The following is a 22,711-nucleotide window of genomic DNA, read 5'->3' on the forward strand; positions in this document are numbered from 1 at the left end:
ACACAGATGGTTGTAGTGTTTCGGAATCTTCTAGAACAAGCGCATGGCCAATTTTTATCCAAATAAATGAACTTCCACCACATATGCGCAAGAAATATATACTTCTTGCTGGAATCTACGTTGATGATCATCACCCATCAATGAGTAATTTTTTGCGACCATTTGTTGTTGAGATGAAGAAACTTTTCAAAACAGGAATCACTTGGAATCCAACCGACACCACTGAAGTTACTTCAAGAATGATCGTTGTCACAAGTAGCCTGGATTCTCCAGCCAGATCAGATGTTACGTGCATGACTCGGTTCAATGGTTACTTTGGTTGTCTGTATTGTTATGTACCAGGAAAAACTTTAAAGCGGGGAAAACTGGTTTACCCTCTTGAACAAAGTTTTGGTGAATTACGTCTCGATTCTCAAATCAGAGCCGATATGAAGTATGCTTTTAAGGAAGGTATAAAAATAAATGGAATTAAAGGCATTTCTCCATTAATATCATTGCCATTATTTAATATACGGCGAGGTGTTGTGGTAGAAACGATGCACGCAGTGTTCGTAGGGGTCGTACAACTACATAGTACTATACTTATGACATCAACTAAAGAACCTTACTACATTGGAGATCCCAATACGTTGGAAGTAATTGATTATTATCTCTTAATGATCAAACCTCCTTCTCGTCGATCCCGAAAACCGAGATCCATCAAAACTTATTTACAGTGGAAAGCTTCGGAGTGGCGTAACTGGTTGGAATATGCTCCTGTCTGCCTGAAATACGTACTACAAGAAGAATATGTGAATCATTTGGCCATGCTATCCGAAGCGATTCATTACTTGAATAGCGATTCGATTACGTTGTCACAGCTTGATCGTGCAGAAGATTTACTGGTGAGGTATGTGCAACTCTCCGAGAAGTTTTTTGGAGTTTCAAGAATGACTTCAAATGTTCATTTGCTTACACACCTGATAGAAACGATACGTAACTGGGGGCCATTCTGGGCACATAATGCCTTTGTATTCGAAGGATGGAATAGGAGAATAATGGATCATGTAAGTAGCGCTAACGGTCGGCCTGACCAAATAGCGACTCGTTTTTTGATGTTGCAATTTTTAAATGACGCAGTGTTTGAAAATTCTATATCCAAGGAAACCAAAGAGTTTTTAAAAAAAAAATTAAATATTATTGATGGAATTGATGATACTAAAATTCAAGATGCGTATGTTGTGCAAGGAAAATCTTACACTCGACACGTTTTAGAATCGGAGAGTGAAGCATTGCTACAAGCTGGTTACAATCCTGACATAGTATGTATTTACAAAAAAATGCAAGTAAATGGGATTAAATTTTGCTCTGAACCAGAAGATGGAGTTGAATTACGTCAATTTTGTGACTATTTTATCTTCAATGAAGATAATAAGAAGTTTGGTTTGATAAAAAACATTTTACAATTTCGACACAATAATATCATAATTACTGGCATAATTGTTCAATATTTTGAAGATGTTATGGGTGCATTTAATTCGCGTCACATTCGAGAGATTGAACCATCGGAGGCTATTAGATTTGAATCAGAAAATACCGTATTAAGACCTGCTATCAAAATGATAACTGATGACGCTATATATGGTGTAAAGCTCACAAACTGTTGGGAAACCGATTAAGGATTTTCCTGCTTGCTGATGGTTTTGGAAAAAATTGCTTTTTTAAAATAAACATTGTAGTTGTAATAATAAGTTGAATACTATGTCTATTTTGCAATATGTCTGTTAGTTGATTACAATATTTTGTGCTACGATTGTAATACTTTATCAATAAAAAATTTAATTTTCTAAATACGAGAGATAATTAATTTGTGCCCGCTTTGTGTAACGAATTAATGATTTTAAATAAATAACTACTCCCATAAATAATTGAAATAATTATCTTTTTTTTCAACTTCTAAAAATTTTGATTGATATAGAAAACTGTAAATTCAGAAAATTAAATAATTTTAATTATTATCTATTGTCACAATAGATTATAAATTAAAAAACAATTAAATTTTTAAAACTGTATGGATAGAATCAATGGTTGGAGTGAGAATAGCTTAAAATTAATATAAATAATAATTTCACTTTTTTGTTCTATTTGTTAAGTTATTCAAAAATTCATTTCTCTTAAAATAATTATATTATCACAATATATTATAATTAATTATAGTATTAATCTCTGTCTATTTCTGTAAAATTCTAATTATATTAATTGTAATTAAAGAACATATTTTTTCAATGAAATTCACGTCAAAATCTGTTTTCAGAAAATGTTCTAAAACTATGACTTTTAAGTTATCTTTCTTTCCAGTTTAATTAACAATTTTATTGGATAATGAAGCATCCATATGTAATGAATAAATAAAACATTTGCTTATTGTGAAAAAGACATACATGAAAAACTATTTGTATTAGTTTACTTGTGATTTCAAAATACGCAACTATTATACTTTTGAAACATTACTAAAATGTTGAGATGAATCCGTATTTATGTCGAAATTATGCTACAAATTTTCGCAAAAGCCCTACTTAAATGTCAAAAAACATAGCGAAAATTCCACCAAGTCACCGGAACAATTCCGCGAAAACGCCAATAATACTCCACAAGTACTCCCTGAAAATGCTGCTTGTACTCGACAAATGCTCGGCAAAAACGCTCGCAGTACTTCGGCGATACTCCCTGAAAACGCTGCTTGTACTCGACAAATGCTCCAAAAAAACTCCAAAAGTACTCCGCGCATACTCCGTGAGGACACGAACGGTACTCTACAAAAACCCCGACAGAGCGCTAGCGGAATCTAGCGTCGCATCTGCACACCATCCTCCGAGTCTACTCCGCTAAAACTCTCCCTAAACGCCATTGATACTCCGAGAGAACTCTATAACGGAGTATACTCCGCAGAAACTCCGAGTTTAATCCGAGTTTGCGCCGAGTCAACAGAACCGCTAGGGCAAAAGTATGTACAGACGCGAAAGCTTATATTCGCGAAGTAGATGAAAAAGTATTAGTTAGATTATTAATTTCAAAATGTAAAGGCGGACCTTTAGTTAGACTATTAAATGCAAAAATAAATACAGTAGATCAATTAACTACGTTTCTAAATTTAAATTATCGACGTAGCAAACAAGTTTCTGTCTGGCTGAACGAATTTAATCAATTCAAACAAAAACCGAACGAACGGGTTATGGATTTTCATTTTAGAGTAGATGAACATTTAAGAAAAAAACTAGCAGAAATAGATAATTCAGCAGGCATAAATAAAAATGAAAAGAAAGTACTAGCTTTGGAAATGGCAATTCAAACATTTTTAGCCGGATTATTCCCACAGATAGCAATATACCTGCGTCAAGCCGAGTACGTTGACTTTCAGGCAACCGCTAAAGCAGCATCAGATACAGAAAAGACCCTAGAATCAATGAGTAATATAAATAACAAGTTTAAAACACTTAACAATACAGACTGTCATGCCACACAAAATAATCTAACTACTGATCTAACAAACAATTCACAAAATAATAACCAAAATGCCCACACAAATCCAAACAGGACAAATAAATACTGCGATTTTTGTAAGAGAAATAATCATAATGGGGAAAATTGTAGATACTTAAAGAACGAAAAGTCTAAAAATAACGGTAACAACAATAAGAACTACAACAGAAATAATAATAAAAACAATACTGACTCCAACGGCAATTACCATAAAAATAATAATAATAATGTTAATCAGGCGCAATGTAATTACTGTAAGAATTTCGGGCACGTAGAAAAAGCTTGTCGTAAGAGAAGTTTTGACCTAGGTAGATAAGCTGGACTTCAAGCGGCACAAGCAAACCAGGGAAACGGACAAATGATTCCCCCTTCAGGCACATCAGGGGGAAACGCGTTGCCCCATGAGTGCCAGAACCAAAATTAAAAATAAGAAAACCCTTAAAAACATGTTTTGTAGGCGCAATGTCATAAGATTACAAGCCTACATCCATTATGATCAAATCAAAAGATATTATTTTGAGTTACGGAAAAGTTTTTTTAGATACTGGGTGTAATTTAAACTTAATCAAATATAGCAAAGTCAGAAATAAAAATTAGAAAAACGGTAGACCCTGAAGGCTATCCGTACAACTTCCCGCTAATTTCATATCTAGGTTCTTGCAATTGCATTAATGATATTTTTGAGCTCTCCAAGCTTGAAAATACAATTTATGTGTTATTTTGAGCTCTCTGAGCTTAAAGTAATAGCTTTTCTAAGCTTTTGAGCTCGTTGAGCTCAAAAGTCTGATAGCAGTTTGATAAAACAAAATTTTTCAAATTTTCAAACCGCAATAACTTTTGAATGAATCAATTTTTACGCGGTTGGCAGCATTCAACGCAATTTTTTAAGCCTCATGAAAAATATGTAAGTTCAATTTGATCGAACCAGGAATTTCTGAGTAATTCCGAAAAACACTTTTTTTGATTTTTTTTTCGTTAACGATAACTCACGAACGAATGAACCGATTTTGACCGGACTGGCGGCGAACGCCGTGGTTTTTTGATATTAAGAACTGATAGTAGTGATATAAGGGGGATTCTAGGACCGGTTACCATCAGAGCAGCAGTTACCGACCGAGGGTAAATATGGTCGAGGGTTTGTGTCTCGACTATCGGCCATCTCGGGGTCTGTTTTACTGACCGATGCTGGAGATTTTGCGGGAAGTCGGCCATTTCGTGGAAGTCGGGCATTTCGTGAAAGTCGGCCATTTTGTTTTTTATGAAAGTTCAAAATTTCATGGAAGTCAGCCATTTTGTTTTTTATGAAAGTCGACGATTCCATGGAAGTCAGCCATTTTATTTTCTTTAAAATTTTTGTGGAAATCCACCCCCCCTCCTTCCTCCTATATTATTTCGAAAATAATGACGTCACTTTTTCAGAATTTTCGACCTTTCTGTGGAATCGATGACGTCATCTAACGAGTTTGAACTTGTTTTCGACCAATCCGAGTGAAGCTCGAGTAGTGGGGATACTGCTCTATAACTACGTTTCTTCCTAGAATTTTGGACTTTTTGTGGAATTGATGATGTCATTTAACAATTTTGGACTTGTTTTTGACGAATCAGAGTGAAGTATGTGTGGTGGGGGGGGTACTGTTATATAATCTAGCTTAGATTTTATAACTTCACAGTTTCTCTGAAGAAATCACTGTGTTAATATAACCTATAAATCGAACACTGTTCATACAGTTTTTCTTTAAAAGTGTTTGTGCTGATATATATATATATATATATATATATTATAATGGGACTTCGCCGGCACTGGCGTCGACAGGGCCGGAGAGCACCACCTAAATTGGCTTACCTGGGTTTCGAAGGTAGTTGGGCGCCAGGAACTTACTGTTTCACGATTCGAAGTCGTTGTTGATCGTCGTCGGGCGGCGGGTCGGCAACGAAGAGATTCAAAAATTCGAATAATCGGCGAAAAGCAAAAGTATTAAATCTACGTGATCTCGGGGAGGGAAGAAGTAAAAAAAATTGATTACCGAATGTTCAGTTAACAATTTATTCTAGCAGTCGCCAATATAATTCATAAGGTGTCGCCAAATTCGTATAATAACGATTTAATTCTCGTCGAAGTAATGACAATAATAATAAACAAAAAAAATTATAGCTGTGATCAGTCGATAATTCGCAAATAGTAATATACTATAATTAGTATTACGTTGACATAATCAATTAATCGATACTAAAAATAATCGAAATCGAAGTAAAACAAAAAAAAACCAAAAGAATAATTAACTTCGGTCCGTCATCGGCTCACAAAATTCTCCAATTAATTTATAACTAATTATACGGCGGAATAAACAACTTATTTGTCTTCAAATCAAATAAAAGTAATAATACTAGTGAATAAACGATAAATTAACCTCAAATTGGTTAATAACTGATTGTGCGGCGAAATAAACAATTTAATTCATTTTAAATTAAACAAAAGTATTAATACTTAATGATTAAACAATTAATTAACCTTGAGTTGGTTAATAACCATTAATGCGACTGAATGAACAATTAATTACTCTCAAATTGATCGATCGTAACAATTAAACAATTTTAAGAAAAAATGATAATAAAAAAAAATTAACGCCTGAGTAAGTTAATTACTTATAACTAACAATAAGTTCAATTGTCGCCGCAATCAACAAAAGAAAAATTCAAATATTCATCGAAATTAATTTTGACACCTTTAATTATTTCATTTTTTCGGCGGCTCGAGGCAGATAACACTCACGGTCGGTAAATCAATTAAGTCGAGGGTAAATGACGAAGCTCAAGGTAATTTGGGCTCGCGTTCGGAGATGGCGCGTCGTTCGAGCTAGTTGTCGTAACAACTCCAAATTTATCGAACGTCCAATTCAGTAATCACAAAAATAAACAACACGGATCTAAAGCACGGTATCAATTCCCACGTGGTGAGGTCACGAACACACACACAAGTTTACACAACCCAATGGTACCGGGCCTCAGAGTGTCGTTACACACGTCTCGATAATCCGAAAGGAATTCAATAATTACTTTCGTAAAAAAAATATTAATACAAAAAAAATTACACCAAAAATCAAACTGGTGAAATTTACTAAAATTGATCGCGATGTCGCGGTGAAGACACCCTGAAGCTAGAATTATCGATCAAACTCACCCTGTGGCCGCAGTAAACTCCTTGAAGTCGGTGTTGGCTCGTCAAAAGGCGCTAACTTAATTGGCGGGAAGGCTGGCGGACTGGCGTCGATCTCCCGGCGATGGCGTCTCCCACTTGCACGTGCTGGCAAAATACCTTGGCACTCGGTAATAATCCACCAGCTCAAACGATCGTCAAAAATATTCTCAGCGATACAACAATTTTAATTACTGGCAATATTTTATCACTCCACCAATTTTTAATTACGGTGAAAGTATCTCGTTAATGGCGTATCAGAATGATCGTCGACCAACAGGTACCACGTCCAGATCAGAATTGATTGTTAATATGGCTGCCTCCTCGGCAACACATGCTCTTTACTTTTCGGTTCGTTCCAAAAACTCGCATCCAATCAGCTCACGGCTTCTTCTAGCCGGCCGTTGTATTACGGGGTGCGTCCAGTACTCCGTGGCGATCGATGATTGGTTGATATGTCACGCGGTTCGGCTTACGGCATCCAGATGGTGCCTCTCTCGACTTCAAGTTGCTCAAACGCCGTCGTCATTCGTCGGTTTCAAATTTTGCTTCGCTCTCGCCGTGGTCCTCCTCCAGATGTCACGCTGGTCGTTGATGGCTCCGTGAAATTTTCGGGTTCGTCTGATCGCTCTAACTTATTTTTGCTCTCACTCTATCATACTCTTTACAATATTCACACTCATTCATGCATACTTTTCCAATTCGGCGCTTTTCCCTCCCACCTGTCTTACCTCGAGCTTCGCACTCTGATCAGGAGACCGTTTGGGGCGACACAGTCACGTCGAATCTCTGCCTTCCTTCAGCTGAGCCAAAATAATTAAATAATAAAGAAAATAAATTTAAACAATTAACCAAAATAATCTTTTGACATGGAAAATTTCTCCTATGTCACAATATATATATCGTATCCCATATTAAGAAAATTTTATAGAAGATGATAAAACGATTCATTTTTAAAATTGGTTACATAAAATTCGACGGATTATGATATTTTTTCAAAAGTAGTTAATAAACAATTTGACTTCTACATTTATAATATAAGTAGCATAATAATGTTATTGATATACTTTCCAAAAAAAAGTCATTTCGTGGATTACGACATTATACAGGGTGTCCCAGAAGTAACGGACGCCATTGTAGCATCTGATAAACAAAATAATTCTGAGACGAACAGTCCTTAGCTATTTTTTAATCAGACACATAGATAATTACTTATTACTTAAAATAACGTCCTTTTATGCCCTAGAGAGAGAGTGCTAGTGTCAAGTCAAGTGCGTTCCAACGAAGACGCTTGCACGTGTGAATGTGTAAGTAAATATATGTGACTACGTTAGCTCTATAAACTAGTTAGTCATACAGTTAGTTGTGTCTTTGTTTGGCACATACTTTACTGGACACTGGCGCTCTCTCTCTAATAAATAAAGAGACGTTATGTTTAATTAATAATTAATTATCTATGCGGTTAATTGAAAAATGGCTAAGGACTTTTCGTCTTAGAATTATTTTTTTCATCAGATGCTACAATGGCGTCCGTGACTTTTGGGACACCCCGTAGAACGTCAGAATCGATTTGCCCTTATAAGCCAACTTAGATATACAGTGTAAACTCTATATAACGACACTGAAGGGACCGTGAATTTTATGACGTTATAGAGAGTTGACGTTAAATAGAGAGAAGAAAAATTAGAATTAGAAAAAAAAAAGTTTACTTTAGACTATATTTTTATTGTAGTTATGTGCATAGAAAGCAATTTTATTTATTTATTTATTTATTAACAGCCCTATTGCGTATATTCTGTTATTTTTGTCTGACGTTTTTTGCTGCACCAATAATTTTGTTGTATTTTTTTACATATCGACGGTCTAATTAGCAATTGGTCTAACTCCTTATTTTGTAGAGGGTAATTTTTTAACATTTTAATGTAGCAATAGTCCAATTATAAATTATTTGAATAATCCAAACCAAAATATTATACCTCTATTAGATATTAAATGGTTTTTTTAAGTGATAATAAAATTTTCACAAATTGTTTCTTCGAACAAATGGAAGATTGTCTAAAATAGAGTTAGACGATTTGTTAATTAGAACGTCGATATTTTTTTCATATCTTGTGATATTAAGGGATCTTGGTCATAAAGGAGATATTTTTCTAATAATTTAGCTGAATTTCCTAGAAAGTTCAGAATGCATGATGCCACTTCATTGTTGTCGTTATTGAGAGTGAGTATAATGCTATATAGAGTGTATCATTGTATGAAAAACAAGCTAAACCAACCAAAGACAAGTGATTTTGACGATTTAAGGAGTTTGTCGTTAAGTAGAGTAACGTTATATAGAGTTTACACTGTACATACATCGAAGTTATATGGTGTTGCTTATCTCAAAGATTAGCGCCGAAAATTGTCAAGCTCAGAAATGAGTTGTAATCGGTTGATCAATATGGGTGATTCTCTGTAAGGATGTTTTTTGCTGTCCCAGGCATTTTTTTATCGAAAAAATTGTTATTTTGTTACTAAAAAAAATTTATTACGAAAGTAAAAAAACATTTCTATTTGGAGCATTGAAAACTAAAATGGAATAAATTTTGGTTTTTTGCTATAAATTCGTAAACCACCGAAATGTCAGTCCCCTGGGCTGTCCCAATCCCAAAATTAAAACTTTAAGATTAAATTTTAAGTTATTCGTCAATAATATATAATTTGATCCATAATGTTTATAAACTTAATTAGTTAACTAACAATCTTCTTCAATAAAAAGTACCGAAACTTAATTTGTTTCATTAAATTCATGAAACCAGTTTGTCCCAGGCATTTTAAGATCAGTCCCCTGCCAGAAGTACAAAGCCAAAAAAAAATCTAGCGTGTTATTTTACTTTTTGTAATGTTTATAAGGATCTAACTAGCATTGAGTTAATAACCATAGGGCTGTTAGCGCTTTATCGGCATTTTATTTAGTGTCAAAGCACCGTTTGTGCTGGAAATATGTGTCTGGGACACCTTAAAACTCGTCCCCTGGCAGCTATTTTTATTTATAATTTATTTATAAAATTGGATCCATAAGTCTTAATATTATTCTAATTAATGTAAACATTAATTGAGAACTTAAAAAGTTGAATGCATTGAAATAGTTTGCTTGATTTTTCTCAATTTGATAAAAAAATCAGTCCCCTGGCAGTCAGTCCCCTGTCATGTTATATGGCAAAAGATACACAAATATCGAAAAAGCAAAAATTAATTCGGCTGTTTATTTATTATAATTAAGCTGATAGTTTTGTAGCCCTTGTTAATTTTTTTTCTAATAAAATCAAAAATAATTTGGTCGAACAATTTTGTACAGATTTAAGACGTCCTTACAGAGAATCACCCATATAGAAATAATAATTTAAATTGCAAAAAAATATACTAGTCCGACTTGTGATGTTTCTTTTAAAAATAATTTGTATTCGGGATAACTGATCAACTTTACATAATCTGCATTTAGAAGTTTATTTAATAAATTTTGAATTTCGTTTCTCTATATTTTCCTAGATCACGAATTACTTATCTGTCTGTGTATCGAATGAAATTTTATTTTTTCTGATTTTATCTAATAGCAATAACTCGGTAAAAATTTATAATTTGAATATTTTTATATCTTAACTTGTGTTTTTCACGTTTTTTTCTGAATTTTCATTTAAATTCTTTTATTGATAATTTGGTTGACCTTTTTTTATATGAAGAGAAATAAAATAGAAAAACGGTTGACTGTAACTTCTCGCAAATTCCATACCTAAACGCTTAAAATTACTCTTATGACGTTTTTGAACTCTTTGAGTTCAAAAATTTAATTTATTTGTTATTTTGAACTCTCCGAGCTCAAAGAGTTAGCTGTTCTATGCTCTTGAGTTCTCCAATCTCAAAAGTCAGATAGAAGTTTATGAAACACTATTCTTTACATTCTAAAACTGCAATTCTTTTGAATGAATAAACCGATTTTCACGTGGTTGGCAGCATTTGACGCAGTTTTTTTAATTCTATGATTAAATTTTAAGCACAAATTGATCAGACCAAAAATTTCTGAGTAATTCAAAAAATCACATTATTTCTTCAATGACCTCACGACGAATCAAATGATTTTAATAAATCGATTTTTTCAATAATTTCTCGTGTTCAGGAGTCAGTAGGAGCAGTAAAAGTACAAATTATTGAAATTAAAAAAATTTGAGTTGCTGTCATTTTCAAACGAATTGACCGATTCAGCGCATCTTTGATCTTAACCTTGAAAATCTTTCACAGTATAAGTATGCTGCGTTCTATAAAAAAACTTGCTGCATTCAGAATTGAGGGAGTTAAAGTAGAGACAAAACCGGATACATATGTATACATCCATTAACTTTTAAGCCATATCTCTAGAAGAAATAATCAAGTTTTTACTCAATTTAGACCACACAGAAAAAAAAATGTTCTTGAGTCAAGTATATATTTTTGACGAGCTCAATATTCTTGGTTTGAGTAGAAAAATTCTTGATTTAAGAAAATTTTTTTTGATTTAAGGGAATTTTACTTAATTCAAGAATTTTTCGTCTTGATTCTATACAATTACCCTCTTCAAAATTATATTCTTGGTTCAAGAATTTTTCTCTTAAATCAAGTTAATTTTTTTTCTGTGCAGTACTGACAAGTCTAGTTGGACTGGCCAGTTACTAGCCAAAAACTCGATTTCATTTCTACTAGGGATGTATTTTCTGACACGGATTTACGAGCTGAGTCAGAATTTAGTCTAATTTTTCCAAAATTTCGTGATGAAGCAAATACAGCAGTTAAATTTCTATGATGTTTTTAGGTTGGGCAAAAAAAATCGATGATTCTGTGACGGTCAAAATATTTACTAAGGCCATTAACGATTACGCCTGCAATCAACGGAAAACTGAAAATGAGCAGAATAATCTTTCAAAGAAAAATGGTACGAAACAGAAAGTATAGGCAGTGTTCTACGTTGAATTAAGCGGTTTGCAAAAATTTTGATTTTTGATTTCTTCAATATTTAGTCATTTCTGAGTACCTTTCAGAGTCTTACTCAATAAACATGGAAATACGTTAATAATCTGTTAAAAAAATAGAAAATTTTCGAAAAAAAATTTTTTTTTGTCAATAACGTTCATACTAATGCGCCTAACTAAAGCTATCTTTGACATTCGTTTTTTTCTAAAATTTGTTATTTGAAGTTATACTTTGTTACGTTCTCAGAATTTCGCCTAAAATTATTTTTTTTGATTACCTTATAAATATTATATTTTAAATAAATATATCTCGTTAAATTCTCCGAATGCACATTGAGAGATGTCCGTTGCTTCGCTGGTGGCTTGATCAGCAGCTTGGTAACGGAAGTCTCGCGATAAGGCATCAGCAGAGAGTCACCGCGGCCGCGGATAGTCCAAACATCTTACGTCAGCATGGGACCCGGGCCTCGATGACTCTCTCAGGGAGTAACCTGAGCTGCAAACATGGCTGAAAAACTGTTTATAAAAAAAACTAATCTGGAGCTAATTCAGTCAGTAGATCCAGAGACTCTCTAGTGTAAAGAGCTCTGCCCTCCGACTTGAATCTCTCCAGATCCTATTATCCGAATAAATACCAACTATACCGAATACATAGTCCACTATACTTATTATGGGGGCGAGCGCTTAACAAGCTGTTCCACCCCAAATAAGAAAACCTTTCGGCGGGAGCGCTAGCCAGCGTTCCGCCAACTTAACCCATCCTGCTGGTCGAGCGCTTATCAGCGTTCACCAGGTTCCAGTCTCTTCGGTGCGAGCGCTAGCCAGCGTTCCGCCAACACCAAATCCTCCAGTTCATGTCTCGAGGAAGGCGATCGCGTCGATCCGGTCGCTCGGTACAACGGGGCCGTCGTCTCTTAGCCCAACCGTTCAGTTTGTCGGCAATTAATAACACAAACCCAGTTGAACCGGAAGTAGAGGTAGTGCGGGCAACGAAACCGTCGTTGCGAATAATCGACGACGAAATACTCGTCGAACCGCGTGTGAAAATAGTACGAACCGCCGAAGAAGACTCTCCAAAATCACCGCCTCCTTCGTACCAGGGTCAAGAGGGTCAGTCCATTCCAATCAACAACAACCGCCCTGCCTTTTGGACGGACATCACCAGGACTTGGACACTGACTCCCGTTGAGATTCCCGAAGTTCGGCCACCAGGAGGAGTCATCCCGGTCGACGACCCTCGATACGGATACTACTCCGAGGAGTATTTCCAGAAGACCGGCCACGACACGTACCCGCCTTTCGAGGCTAAGTCGTTAGAGAAACGGGGTATTATTTGGGCTGACTTATGGGGCCAATAATGGTGAGTCCCTAAAATATTAGTTAGGTAAAGTAAGCTCATCTGTGACGGCACACCGGGGGTCAATAGATCACCAAATGATGCCAAACCTGAATTTATTCGACAGTTCTTAATTAAATTTTTTTCTTTCAATTTAAAAATCGTCCCTACCAATTTAAAGGCGTAATAAAATAAATACTAAAAATTGAGAACGTAACAACTTCTTTTGGCGCGTTAGGCAAAAATGATGAGGGTAAATTTTTACGATGCGCGCGCACACCGTCACAAAAAACCGACACCCTGAAGTTAGCTACTCAACATTTTAGTTTTTTAAAAAAAGTTACCAACAAAATAAAAATAAGTACATCTACGTATGTTTGCGTGAGAACTGGCAACTGTATTCACGATATTTCATATAAGTATATATTTTTAACTTCCCGCTAAGAAAATTAAAAATTTTTACTAATGGAAAGTTATTGATTTCGGTCCGATTTTCAAAAGTCGAGTTTTCTGCGGATGTCCACGTTTTAAGATCCCAAGAAGCTATTCTGATTATTCTCGCCGAGGAGTCCGGCCGTGTGTGTGTCTCAATAAATTTTTGTCGCACGGTTTCTCAAAAACGAATCAACCGATTGAGTTCTACGATACGTCATTAAAAAGGGTATATCAAAACGTAGAACTGATTAGAATTAAGAGTTAATTCATCAAGCCATTCCGAGGAAAATTAAAAAAAAATTTGAATTTTTATGTTTTTTAAAAATAACTCCAAAGTATGCGAAAAAATCATAACAAAACCATGTATAAATTTTTTGTTCTTAAAAAACTGCGTCGAATAATTTTTTGAAAATAAAAATTGAACGACGCATTCAAAAGTTATAGTTCTCTAAAAATTCGTAAAAATTTGTTTTTCGGTATTTTTTTATGATATCTTCGAGATCTCTCAACCATTCAACAATATAAACCTGTACATTTTCTTATTGTGCTTTAAGAACTGCGTCGAATGCTTTTTAAAAAAAAAATCGGACAACATATTCAAAAGTTATCGTTGATTAATAAATACATTTTGAGCTCTTCGAGCTCAAAATGTGAAAAACTGTGCTTTGAGCTTGAAAAGCTCAAATATTAATCAAAGAACACATTTTAATGTGCTTGAAATGCAAACTTACTAGGAAGTTCTAGGGTTGGCCTGCACGGTCAACCGATTTCCAGATTTCTTTAATTATGTAGAAATAATTTTTTTATGATATTTAAATAAACTGTATTTAACTAGATAATGCGTTATAATAAAACTTTCAATGTATTAAATACCTTTTTTTCTATTATAAGTGTCGTTTTTTCTACAAACGTAAGATAACGCGATAGATAAAATATTTTCATCTTGTTACGCCAGAGAAGTATAACTTCTAACGTGCGTACATAAGTACACACACACTTTCTTTATTAAAATTTTTGAGATTAAAATTTGAAATAATTTTTTAAACAATTTGAAATCAAAAACACAAATTTTGACGTTATTGCTTTGAGACTTATAATTGTATTTGATTTGATTACTATTAGTTGATTTCAAATGATCGTAACCAATTAATATTTTCATTGGGAACAACATAATATAGCAAGTTCAATGTTTAAAATAAAAGCTTCAATTTTGACCTTGATTAAGATTGTTAAGATAAAAAAAAAACAAAATAAAAACAATATTTTGAAAATTATATCTTTTAAATCAGTTATAACAAAAATCTCAAAATTAATTAATGAGAACTTTTTGAGAGATTCTTAAAAATATCAAAAAATTAAAAATCAAAATATTCCTAACTATCTCATTTGAAGTGGAAAACTCCATATAGTCTGCAGCGCATCTTTGAAACTATAAATATATTACTGTGAACAATATAATAAATATTATATATTCTAGAAAAAAAAGGAGTCGTGAGATCATTTCTGATGAAGAAATGGAAGTCGAAGAAGATGGCATCAGTAGCGAGGATGGTGAGATTGAGGAAGACAAAGGCAGTAACGGAGATGACGGGATGAATAATGAAAAACTAAGTTTAGACTATTCTTCTGAAGATAGTTTTACATTGACTGTTTAAAAAAAAAAGGAGTTTATACTGTTATTAATCTTACATAATTTTTTGTTTGTTTAACCGCTAGGAAAAGGATCTAGTCACATACTTATAAGAAGAATTGCGCCTTCGGGCTTAATCGTTAAAACTCGGGAATAATCGTATCACGCTATGGCCGTCGCCCATGCGCGCCTTGGTTAGCGGTAGAGAAGCCGGCTCACGTGGTCGGCTGCAACAGTTGTGCTTGGACATTTGTACTAGTACGACTACTCTGTGCGAATCGATTCTGATATTTCCTACTTACGTCTTATATTCATTTAAACATTTAAATTATTCATTAAATATAAATAATTATATTAGCTTCAATTATACTTTAAGTTCTCAATTCATTTAAATCAGTTCAATAGTTCAGTGAATTAACATAAATAAAATCAAGTAAATTCATTTAGTGATGCCACGCGGCCATTACGCGCCACCGTTAACAAAGGATTGCATCAGCCACGCGGCTTTAGTCAATCCATAATTGACGCGTGATATTAACAATTAATTACATTAAATTAGTTATTGACATTTAATTACGATCTTATTTAATTTAGCTTATAAATAATTAAATTCCAACTTCAAATCATTTGACTAATTTCTACACGAAAAACATCAAACTCAATTGACTAACATTCTGTTATCAATTGAATATTATTTGTTCTCGCCTTGAGACAGTTGAACATTAATAGATCTCACTCTGAGATAGTTCAAAGTGATTAGATATTACTAGCTCCCACCTTGGGACTTATCTAATTCAAATTATCGATAATTTTCTATCTAAGGCGGTTGAGCTCACCCCTATTGCGTTATTGCAACGTAATTTTACACATTCACACTTACACATACACAATTTACTTGTATAATTTCATCAAGGAGGTTTTTTCCCAGCCTAGCTGGGTTTTCCTCCTTTGGGGACAAATAAATTCTTCTAAATTGTTCCCCAAAAAATCCAAGTATTTTTATTTAATTTCCTAATCCCAACTTTATCGTATAATTTAAAACAATTACGGGAATTATCCGCATTGGATAGTTTTCGACAAAACATTTGGTGCCTCCTGTGAGGTTTGAAGTGTACACGAGCCCTGATTTGCGAAGACGAGCAAGACGTGCCGAAGATCCAGTCACTATACCACCCAGCTGCTGCCAGCATCGTTGGACTTCAATACAAATAAGATAAGTCTTTAACACTAAATCATTTATAATATTAATTAATATATTATTTAATCATTTGATAATATATCCAACTTATTTATTTGTAATTTAATTAATTGTTTGACTTTGGCTGACTGATCGATTGTCACTTGGCAATCAATTCATCGGTCAACTAGTGCAATTGGTTATCATTCAAATATTTATTTACGTTATTATTTTAATTATTTACGTATAACTTAATTTAATTAATTAGTCGACAATTCACAATTAATTGATCATTGTCCGGTGATTAATTGTTGTGCAACAGAATAATTAATTATCAATTCTCAAATTATTTAGTATTTAATTATAATTAATTATTTAAATTGTTTCTCAAATCAATTGATTACTGTAAGTGATCTATTTATTACAGAAATAGGATAATTAATTATCAATTGATATTTATTATTATTATTTATTATTACTATTATTATCATATAAATTTATCGCAAAATGACTAAAACAAAAATGACTTTAGAACAAACACGTGTTCTATTAACTGCTAAAATTACCGCATTGAACGATGAATTAACAGCAAAGACCACAGACATTCAGACTGCTTCTTTACGTTTTCCTAAAATCGAAAAAATGTTCGATCAGTACGATGCCAGTATCGACGAATTAGAAGTGAACAAACCTGAGGACCCAGAAATAGAACTCGCGGACGGAATTCGCAAAATTTATTACAATCTTGCAACTAAAATAAAAATTCCTAATCAAGATATTCTCAATGCCACTATTCAAACTGCAATTAACGCTACGACTCTTAATCGAACACTCGAGACTCAACGACTTACTAAGCTCCCTACCACGGATTTACCAAAATTCGATGGCAACTTTGAAAATTGGCTTTCTTTTAAAAATACATTTAAGACACTGATCGACGAACGTAAAGATTTAGATGATCTTAATAAGTTTTTATACCTTCGCGGATGTTTAACTGGTTCTGCTGCAAACAAGCTCGCGCTTTTGGATGCAAGTGCAGAAAACTATACACAGGCCTGGGACCTTTTAACAGAAACTTATCAGAAAGAGCGCGCTTTAGTTTTTAAACATTATGACGCTTTTTTAAATCTTAATTCAATATCAACCCCGACTAATGAAAATCTCACTAAATTCATAGATGATGCTCGACAACACTTGAATGATTTAAAATCATTAAAAGCAAACCCAACTGACGCATTTATAGTAAGATTATTAGAACTTAAATTACCAACAGAAATTAGAGACAAATGGGACGAAACGTATGAAGACGATAACACTCTCCCAACGTTTGACGCATTTAGCAAATTTATAATAAAAACTGCTTTCCGACTCAGTACACGTAAACCTAATAAACAGCGCGACTCCGATGGCTCTTTTAAAAGACGACGTAATGAACATTCGAGTAATAATTTCAAGAAACAAAAAACAGACTCACCAGTCCGAGCTTTAGTAACAACCACTTCTACTGCCTGTCCATGTTGCAAACTATCTCATCCACTCTATAAATGTTATAAGTTTGATGCATTAACTATAGGAGAACGCATAAAATTTGTAAAATCTGCTAAACTTTGCAATAATTGTCTTCGCGAACACAAAGGAACTTGCCCTTCCAGCAGTAGATGTCAAACCTGTAAGAAATTCCATCATACCAAATTGCACATTCAACAAAAGACAACTCAACAACCCTCTAATCCGAATACTTCAAAGAACAATGCCGTAAAATTCGAGTCACCTATTACTGTTACAACTGATAAGGGATCTACATCTTGACTAGTAGTACACAACTATACGACAATTCTCAGAACACCGCGTTTCCAATTGATGATGAGCGCACTCATCCAGTTGCGTGATTCAACGGGTGGATTCATACAAGCTCGCGCTTTACTTGACACCTGTGCAACAGCTAATTTCATTACTGAAAATTTGTCTAGCAAATTAAAATTGCCAATGCAAAACTGTTCTATTCCGATCGGGGCTGTTAATGGAATGCAAACCTTTTCAAAACATGTCGTTCAAATAAGTTGTAAATCTTTAAATAATAAATTTCAAAGATCATTATCATTTTTAACTGTTAACGAAATTGCAGAGCTGAGTCCAAATGAAATCTTTCCACGTAATAAAATAGACATACCTAAAAAGATAATACTTGCTGATCCGGAATTTCATATACCAAGACCCGTAGATGTCCTTATCGGTTCAGGTACCACACTTTCTCTTCTATCTGTCGGACAGATTAACTGCTCACAAAATGATTGTGATTTAATATTACAAAAAACGTAACTAAGATGGGTTGTAGCGGGAGGAGTCATTGACGACAAAAATATACTTTCTGTAACTTGTCAACTAACTGATCTGTCGAGTCAATTAACAAAATTCTGGACTATTGAAGACGTAAGTTCTAGTGATTCCCGATCTATTGAGGATTCTACATGTGAGACTTATTATCAAAACACTACTATTCGCGATACAGACGGTCGATATATAGTAAAACTACCCTTTCGCGCAGACGATGTCGAGTTCGGGAATTCCAAACAAAAGGCTCTAAATAGATTTCTGTCTTTACAGAAGAGATTAAATTCAGACTCATCATTAAAATCCGAATACAATAAAGTCATGAATGAATACATCAATCTTGGCCACATGGTACACGTACCGGATGATAGTGGACCAGGGTATTACATGCCCCATCATCCGATAATAAAAACATCCAGCACTACCACTAAGGTACGCGTTGTATTTGATGCTTCAGCTAAAACCGATAAAGGTATCTCCTTGAATGAAGTCTTACTAACAGGGCCTACTATACAAGATAATCTTTTCACCATTCTCTTACGTTTTCGCACTTTTGTCTATGCTATGACTTCTGATATCGCTCAAATGTATCGACAAATTTGCATACATCCGGATCATCATAAATTTCAACGAATCCTTTATTATCATAATGACAAAATTAGTACCTTTGAACTTAAACGAGTTACATTTGGGGTTTCTGCAGCTCCATTTCTAGCTATACGCACTGTAAATCAACTTGCTGATGACGAATCTCATAATTTTCCTGTAGCTTCAAAAATATTAAAACGAGATCTTTATGTCGACAACTTATTAACCGGATCCAATTCTTTGACCGAAATTTTAAATTTGCGTGACGAAATCATTCAACTAGTGCGAAAGGGTGGATTTGAACTCAGACAATGGGCTTCGAATCACCGACACGCACTGGATAATTTCGATCAAAGAACCTTAGATTTAGATTGTGCTATTAATGATGATCCTATCTCTAAAACTTTGGGCATAGCATGGAATTCTCTAACTGACGAATTTATCTATACAGTCAAATCAAACGATTCATCACGAAAAATAACTAAACGAACCATTTTATCTGACATTGCAAAAATTTTCGATCCTATCGGAATTCTAGGTCCTATTGTATTAGCTGCAAAAACCATCATTCAAGAATGTTGGAAATTAAAGGTCCATTGGGATGAAACGGTCCCACAAGAATTGCATTTGCGCTGGTGTAAATTTGCTGAACAATTACCCCTAATCAAAGACTTTTCTGTTGAACGAAATATTTTAATTCCTGATCCGACTGACATACAATTGCATGGATTTTGTGATGCTAGTAGAGTAGGCTATGGTGCTTGCATTTATATAAGATCAGTGAATAAACATGGAGACGTAATCGTGAAATTAGTTTGTTCCAAATCTCGAGTTGCTCCCATTAAAGATGTTACAATTCCAAAATTAGAGTTATGTGGAGCATTATTACTTGCTAAATTATATAAAGACACAATTCCTTCATTTAACGTTGACATATCTAAAGTCACATTTTGGTCTGATTCAACTATTGTACTTCAATGGCTCAAACGATCTCCCAGCACTCTCAAGGTCTTTGAAGCGAATCGCGTTACACAAATTCAAACCCTTTGCAGTAAAATCGAATGGCGACATGTCAGAACCAAGGATAACCCGGCAGATTGCTTATCTAGAGGTCAACTTCCTTCTGAATTTCTAAATAACAAAATGTGGTTGATAGGTCCTACGTGGCTATCACAGGATCCTCTCAATTGGCCTAACTTAAAGCCGGCAGTTCTTTCTGAACTTCCTGGTGTTCGAAAAATTACTTGTTTACTAGCTTCCACTGACAATTTATTTAAACGGTTTTCATCATATTCTAAACTTATAAATTCTTTTTCCTATTGTTTACGAATGTTAAAAGATAATCCATTCAAACACAAACCTTTAAACGTAGAAGAAAAATTATTAACTGAAATTAAAATCTTAACTCTGATTCAAAACGAACAATATCATGATGAAATCAAACAAATTAAAGAAACCGGAGAGACTAAAAATCTACGATTACGATGCCTTAATCCATTTATTGATTCAAACGGATTATTGAGAGTGGGAGGCCGTTTGAAACATGCTCCCATATCCTTTTCGAAAAAACATCCTATTTTATTACCTTCACGTCATTATGTTACTGATCTAATTATTAGAGAAACTCATGAAAGTTTGTATCATTCGGGTATACAAAGTACACTTTCAAATCTTAGACATAAGTTTTGGCTGCTAGATGGCAAAAATCAAGTACGTAAAATCATTAGACATTGCGTTAAATGCATTCGATATCAACCAATTCTCTTACAAAGTAAAATGGCCGATTTGCCTAGTTCTAGAGTCTCGGAATCTCCGCCATTTTCTCACGTAGGAATTGATTATTTTGGACCTCTCTTTATCAAGGAACGTAAATTTCGAAACAGAACTAAAGTCAAGGTCTATGGATGTGTTTTTGTTTGCATGGCTACTAAGGCTGTACATTTAGAAATCGTAAGTGACTTAACTACCGAGGGTTTCTTAGGAGCTTTCGGACGTTTTATTGGTAGAAGAGGGGTTCCATCTCATGTATATTCTGATAATGGTACCAATTTTGTGGGTGCAAATAATCAATTAATAGAACTTTACCAACTATTCAACTCTAAGTCCCATCAGGACATTGTTAACAACTATGCAATAAAGAAAAACATTGTCTGGAAATTCAATCCACCTTTATCTCCTCATTTCGGGGGTATCTGGGAGGCGGCAGTCAAGTCATTTAAACACCATTTTAAACGAGTAGTGAAAGAGCAACTTTTAACATTTGAAGAATTAAATTCTCTGGCTATACAAATTGAATCTATATTAAATTCTCGTCCTTTATGTTCATTGTCAAGTGATCCTAATGATCCTATTGCTTTAACTCCTGCACACATTTTAATAGGTCGTCCTCTCACTATGCTACCTGAAAATGATTTTTCTGACGTTCCAGATAATAGACTAAGCTCATGGCAATTCACTGTCAAGGTGCGACAATTTCTGGAAACGCTGGTATTTGGAATACCTTCATGAGTTGCAGACCAGGCAAAAATGGGACTCCAATCGAGGGGATATTAAGGTCAATCAAATTGTCTTACTGATGGACAAAAACCAACCCTGTATGCGGTGGCAGCTGGGAGTAGTGATCGAGACTCATCCAGGAGAGGATAACATAACACGAGTGGCTTCAATTCGAACAGCTCAAGGCATATATAAACGGAATATTACTCTGTTATGTCCATTACCAATCAATTCTTAAAATCTGTAAATTCAAAATATTGTAATCATGTAATATCACTGATTGTAAACACTATTCATAATATCTTGCTCAACCTTCGCAACGGGGGGAGTATGTTTAACCGCTAGGAAAAGGATCTAGTCACATACTTATAAGAAGAATTGCGCCTTAGGGCTTAATCGTTAAAACTCGGGAATAATCGTATCACGCTATGGCCGTCGCCCATGCGCGCCTTGGTTAGCGGTAGAGAAGCCGGCTCACGTGGTCGGCTGCAACAGTTGTGCTTGGACATTTGTACTAGTACGACTACTCTGTGCGAATCGATTCTGATATTTCCTACTTACGTCTTATATTCATTTAAACATTTAAATTATTCATTAAATATAAATAATTATATTAGCTTCAATTATACTTTAAATTCTCAATTCATTTAAATCAGTTCAATAGTTCAGTGAATTAACTGAAATAAAATCAAGTAAATTCATTTAGTGATGCCACGCGGCCATTACGCGCCACCGTTAACAAAGGATTGCATCAGCCACGCGGCTTTAGTCAATCCATAATTGACGCGTGATATTAACAATTAATTACATTAAATTAGTTATTGACATTTAATTACGATCTTATTTAATTTAGCTTATAAATAATTAAATTCCAACTTCAAATCATTTGACTAATTTCTACACGAAAAACATCAAACTCAATTGACTAACATTCTGTTATCAATTGAATATTATTTGTTCTCGCCTTGAGACAGTAGAACATTAATAGATCTCACTCTGAGATAGTTCAAAGTGATTAGATATTACT

The 22,711-nt window shown here is 34.2% G+C and overlaps 3 protein-coding genes across 3 annotated transcripts; all 3 read left to right on the plus strand.

Annotated features, from left to right (window-relative positions):
- The first annotated feature begins 3,211 nt into the window (after positions 1 to 3,211).
- On the plus strand, positions 3,212 to 3,835 carry LOC123260620 (putative uncharacterized protein DDB_G0283051). The gene has a single exon (XM_044721830.1). The coding sequence runs from the start codon at positions 3,212 to 3,214 to the stop codon at positions 3,833 to 3,835; it is 624 nt and encodes a 207-aa protein (XP_044577765.1).
- Positions 3,836 to 15,525: 11,690 nt separating this feature from the next.
- On the plus strand, positions 15,526 to 21,696 carry LOC123260625. Its single transcript, XM_044721840.1, has 2 exons — positions 15,526 to 16,305; positions 18,872 to 21,696. Exon 2 carries the CDS (start codon positions 18,922 to 18,924, stop codon positions 21,694 to 21,696), a length of 2,775 nt encoding a protein of 924 aa, XP_044577775.1. The 5' UTR covers positions 15,526 to 16,305; positions 18,872 to 18,921.
- On the plus strand, positions 16,777 to 18,078 carry LOC123260621. Its single transcript, XM_044721832.1, has one exon. It carries the CDS (start codon positions 16,777 to 16,779, stop codon positions 18,076 to 18,078), a length of 1,302 nt encoding a protein of 433 aa, XP_044577767.1.
- Positions 21,697 to 22,711: the final 1,015 nt, after the last annotated feature.

Source organism: Cotesia glomerata, linkage group LG3, assembly GCF_020080835.1.
Source record: "Cotesia glomerata isolate CgM1 linkage group LG3, MPM_Cglom_v2.3, whole genome shotgun sequence".
NCBI classification, from domain to species: domain Eukaryota; kingdom Metazoa; phylum Arthropoda; class Insecta; order Hymenoptera; family Braconidae; genus Cotesia; species Cotesia glomerata.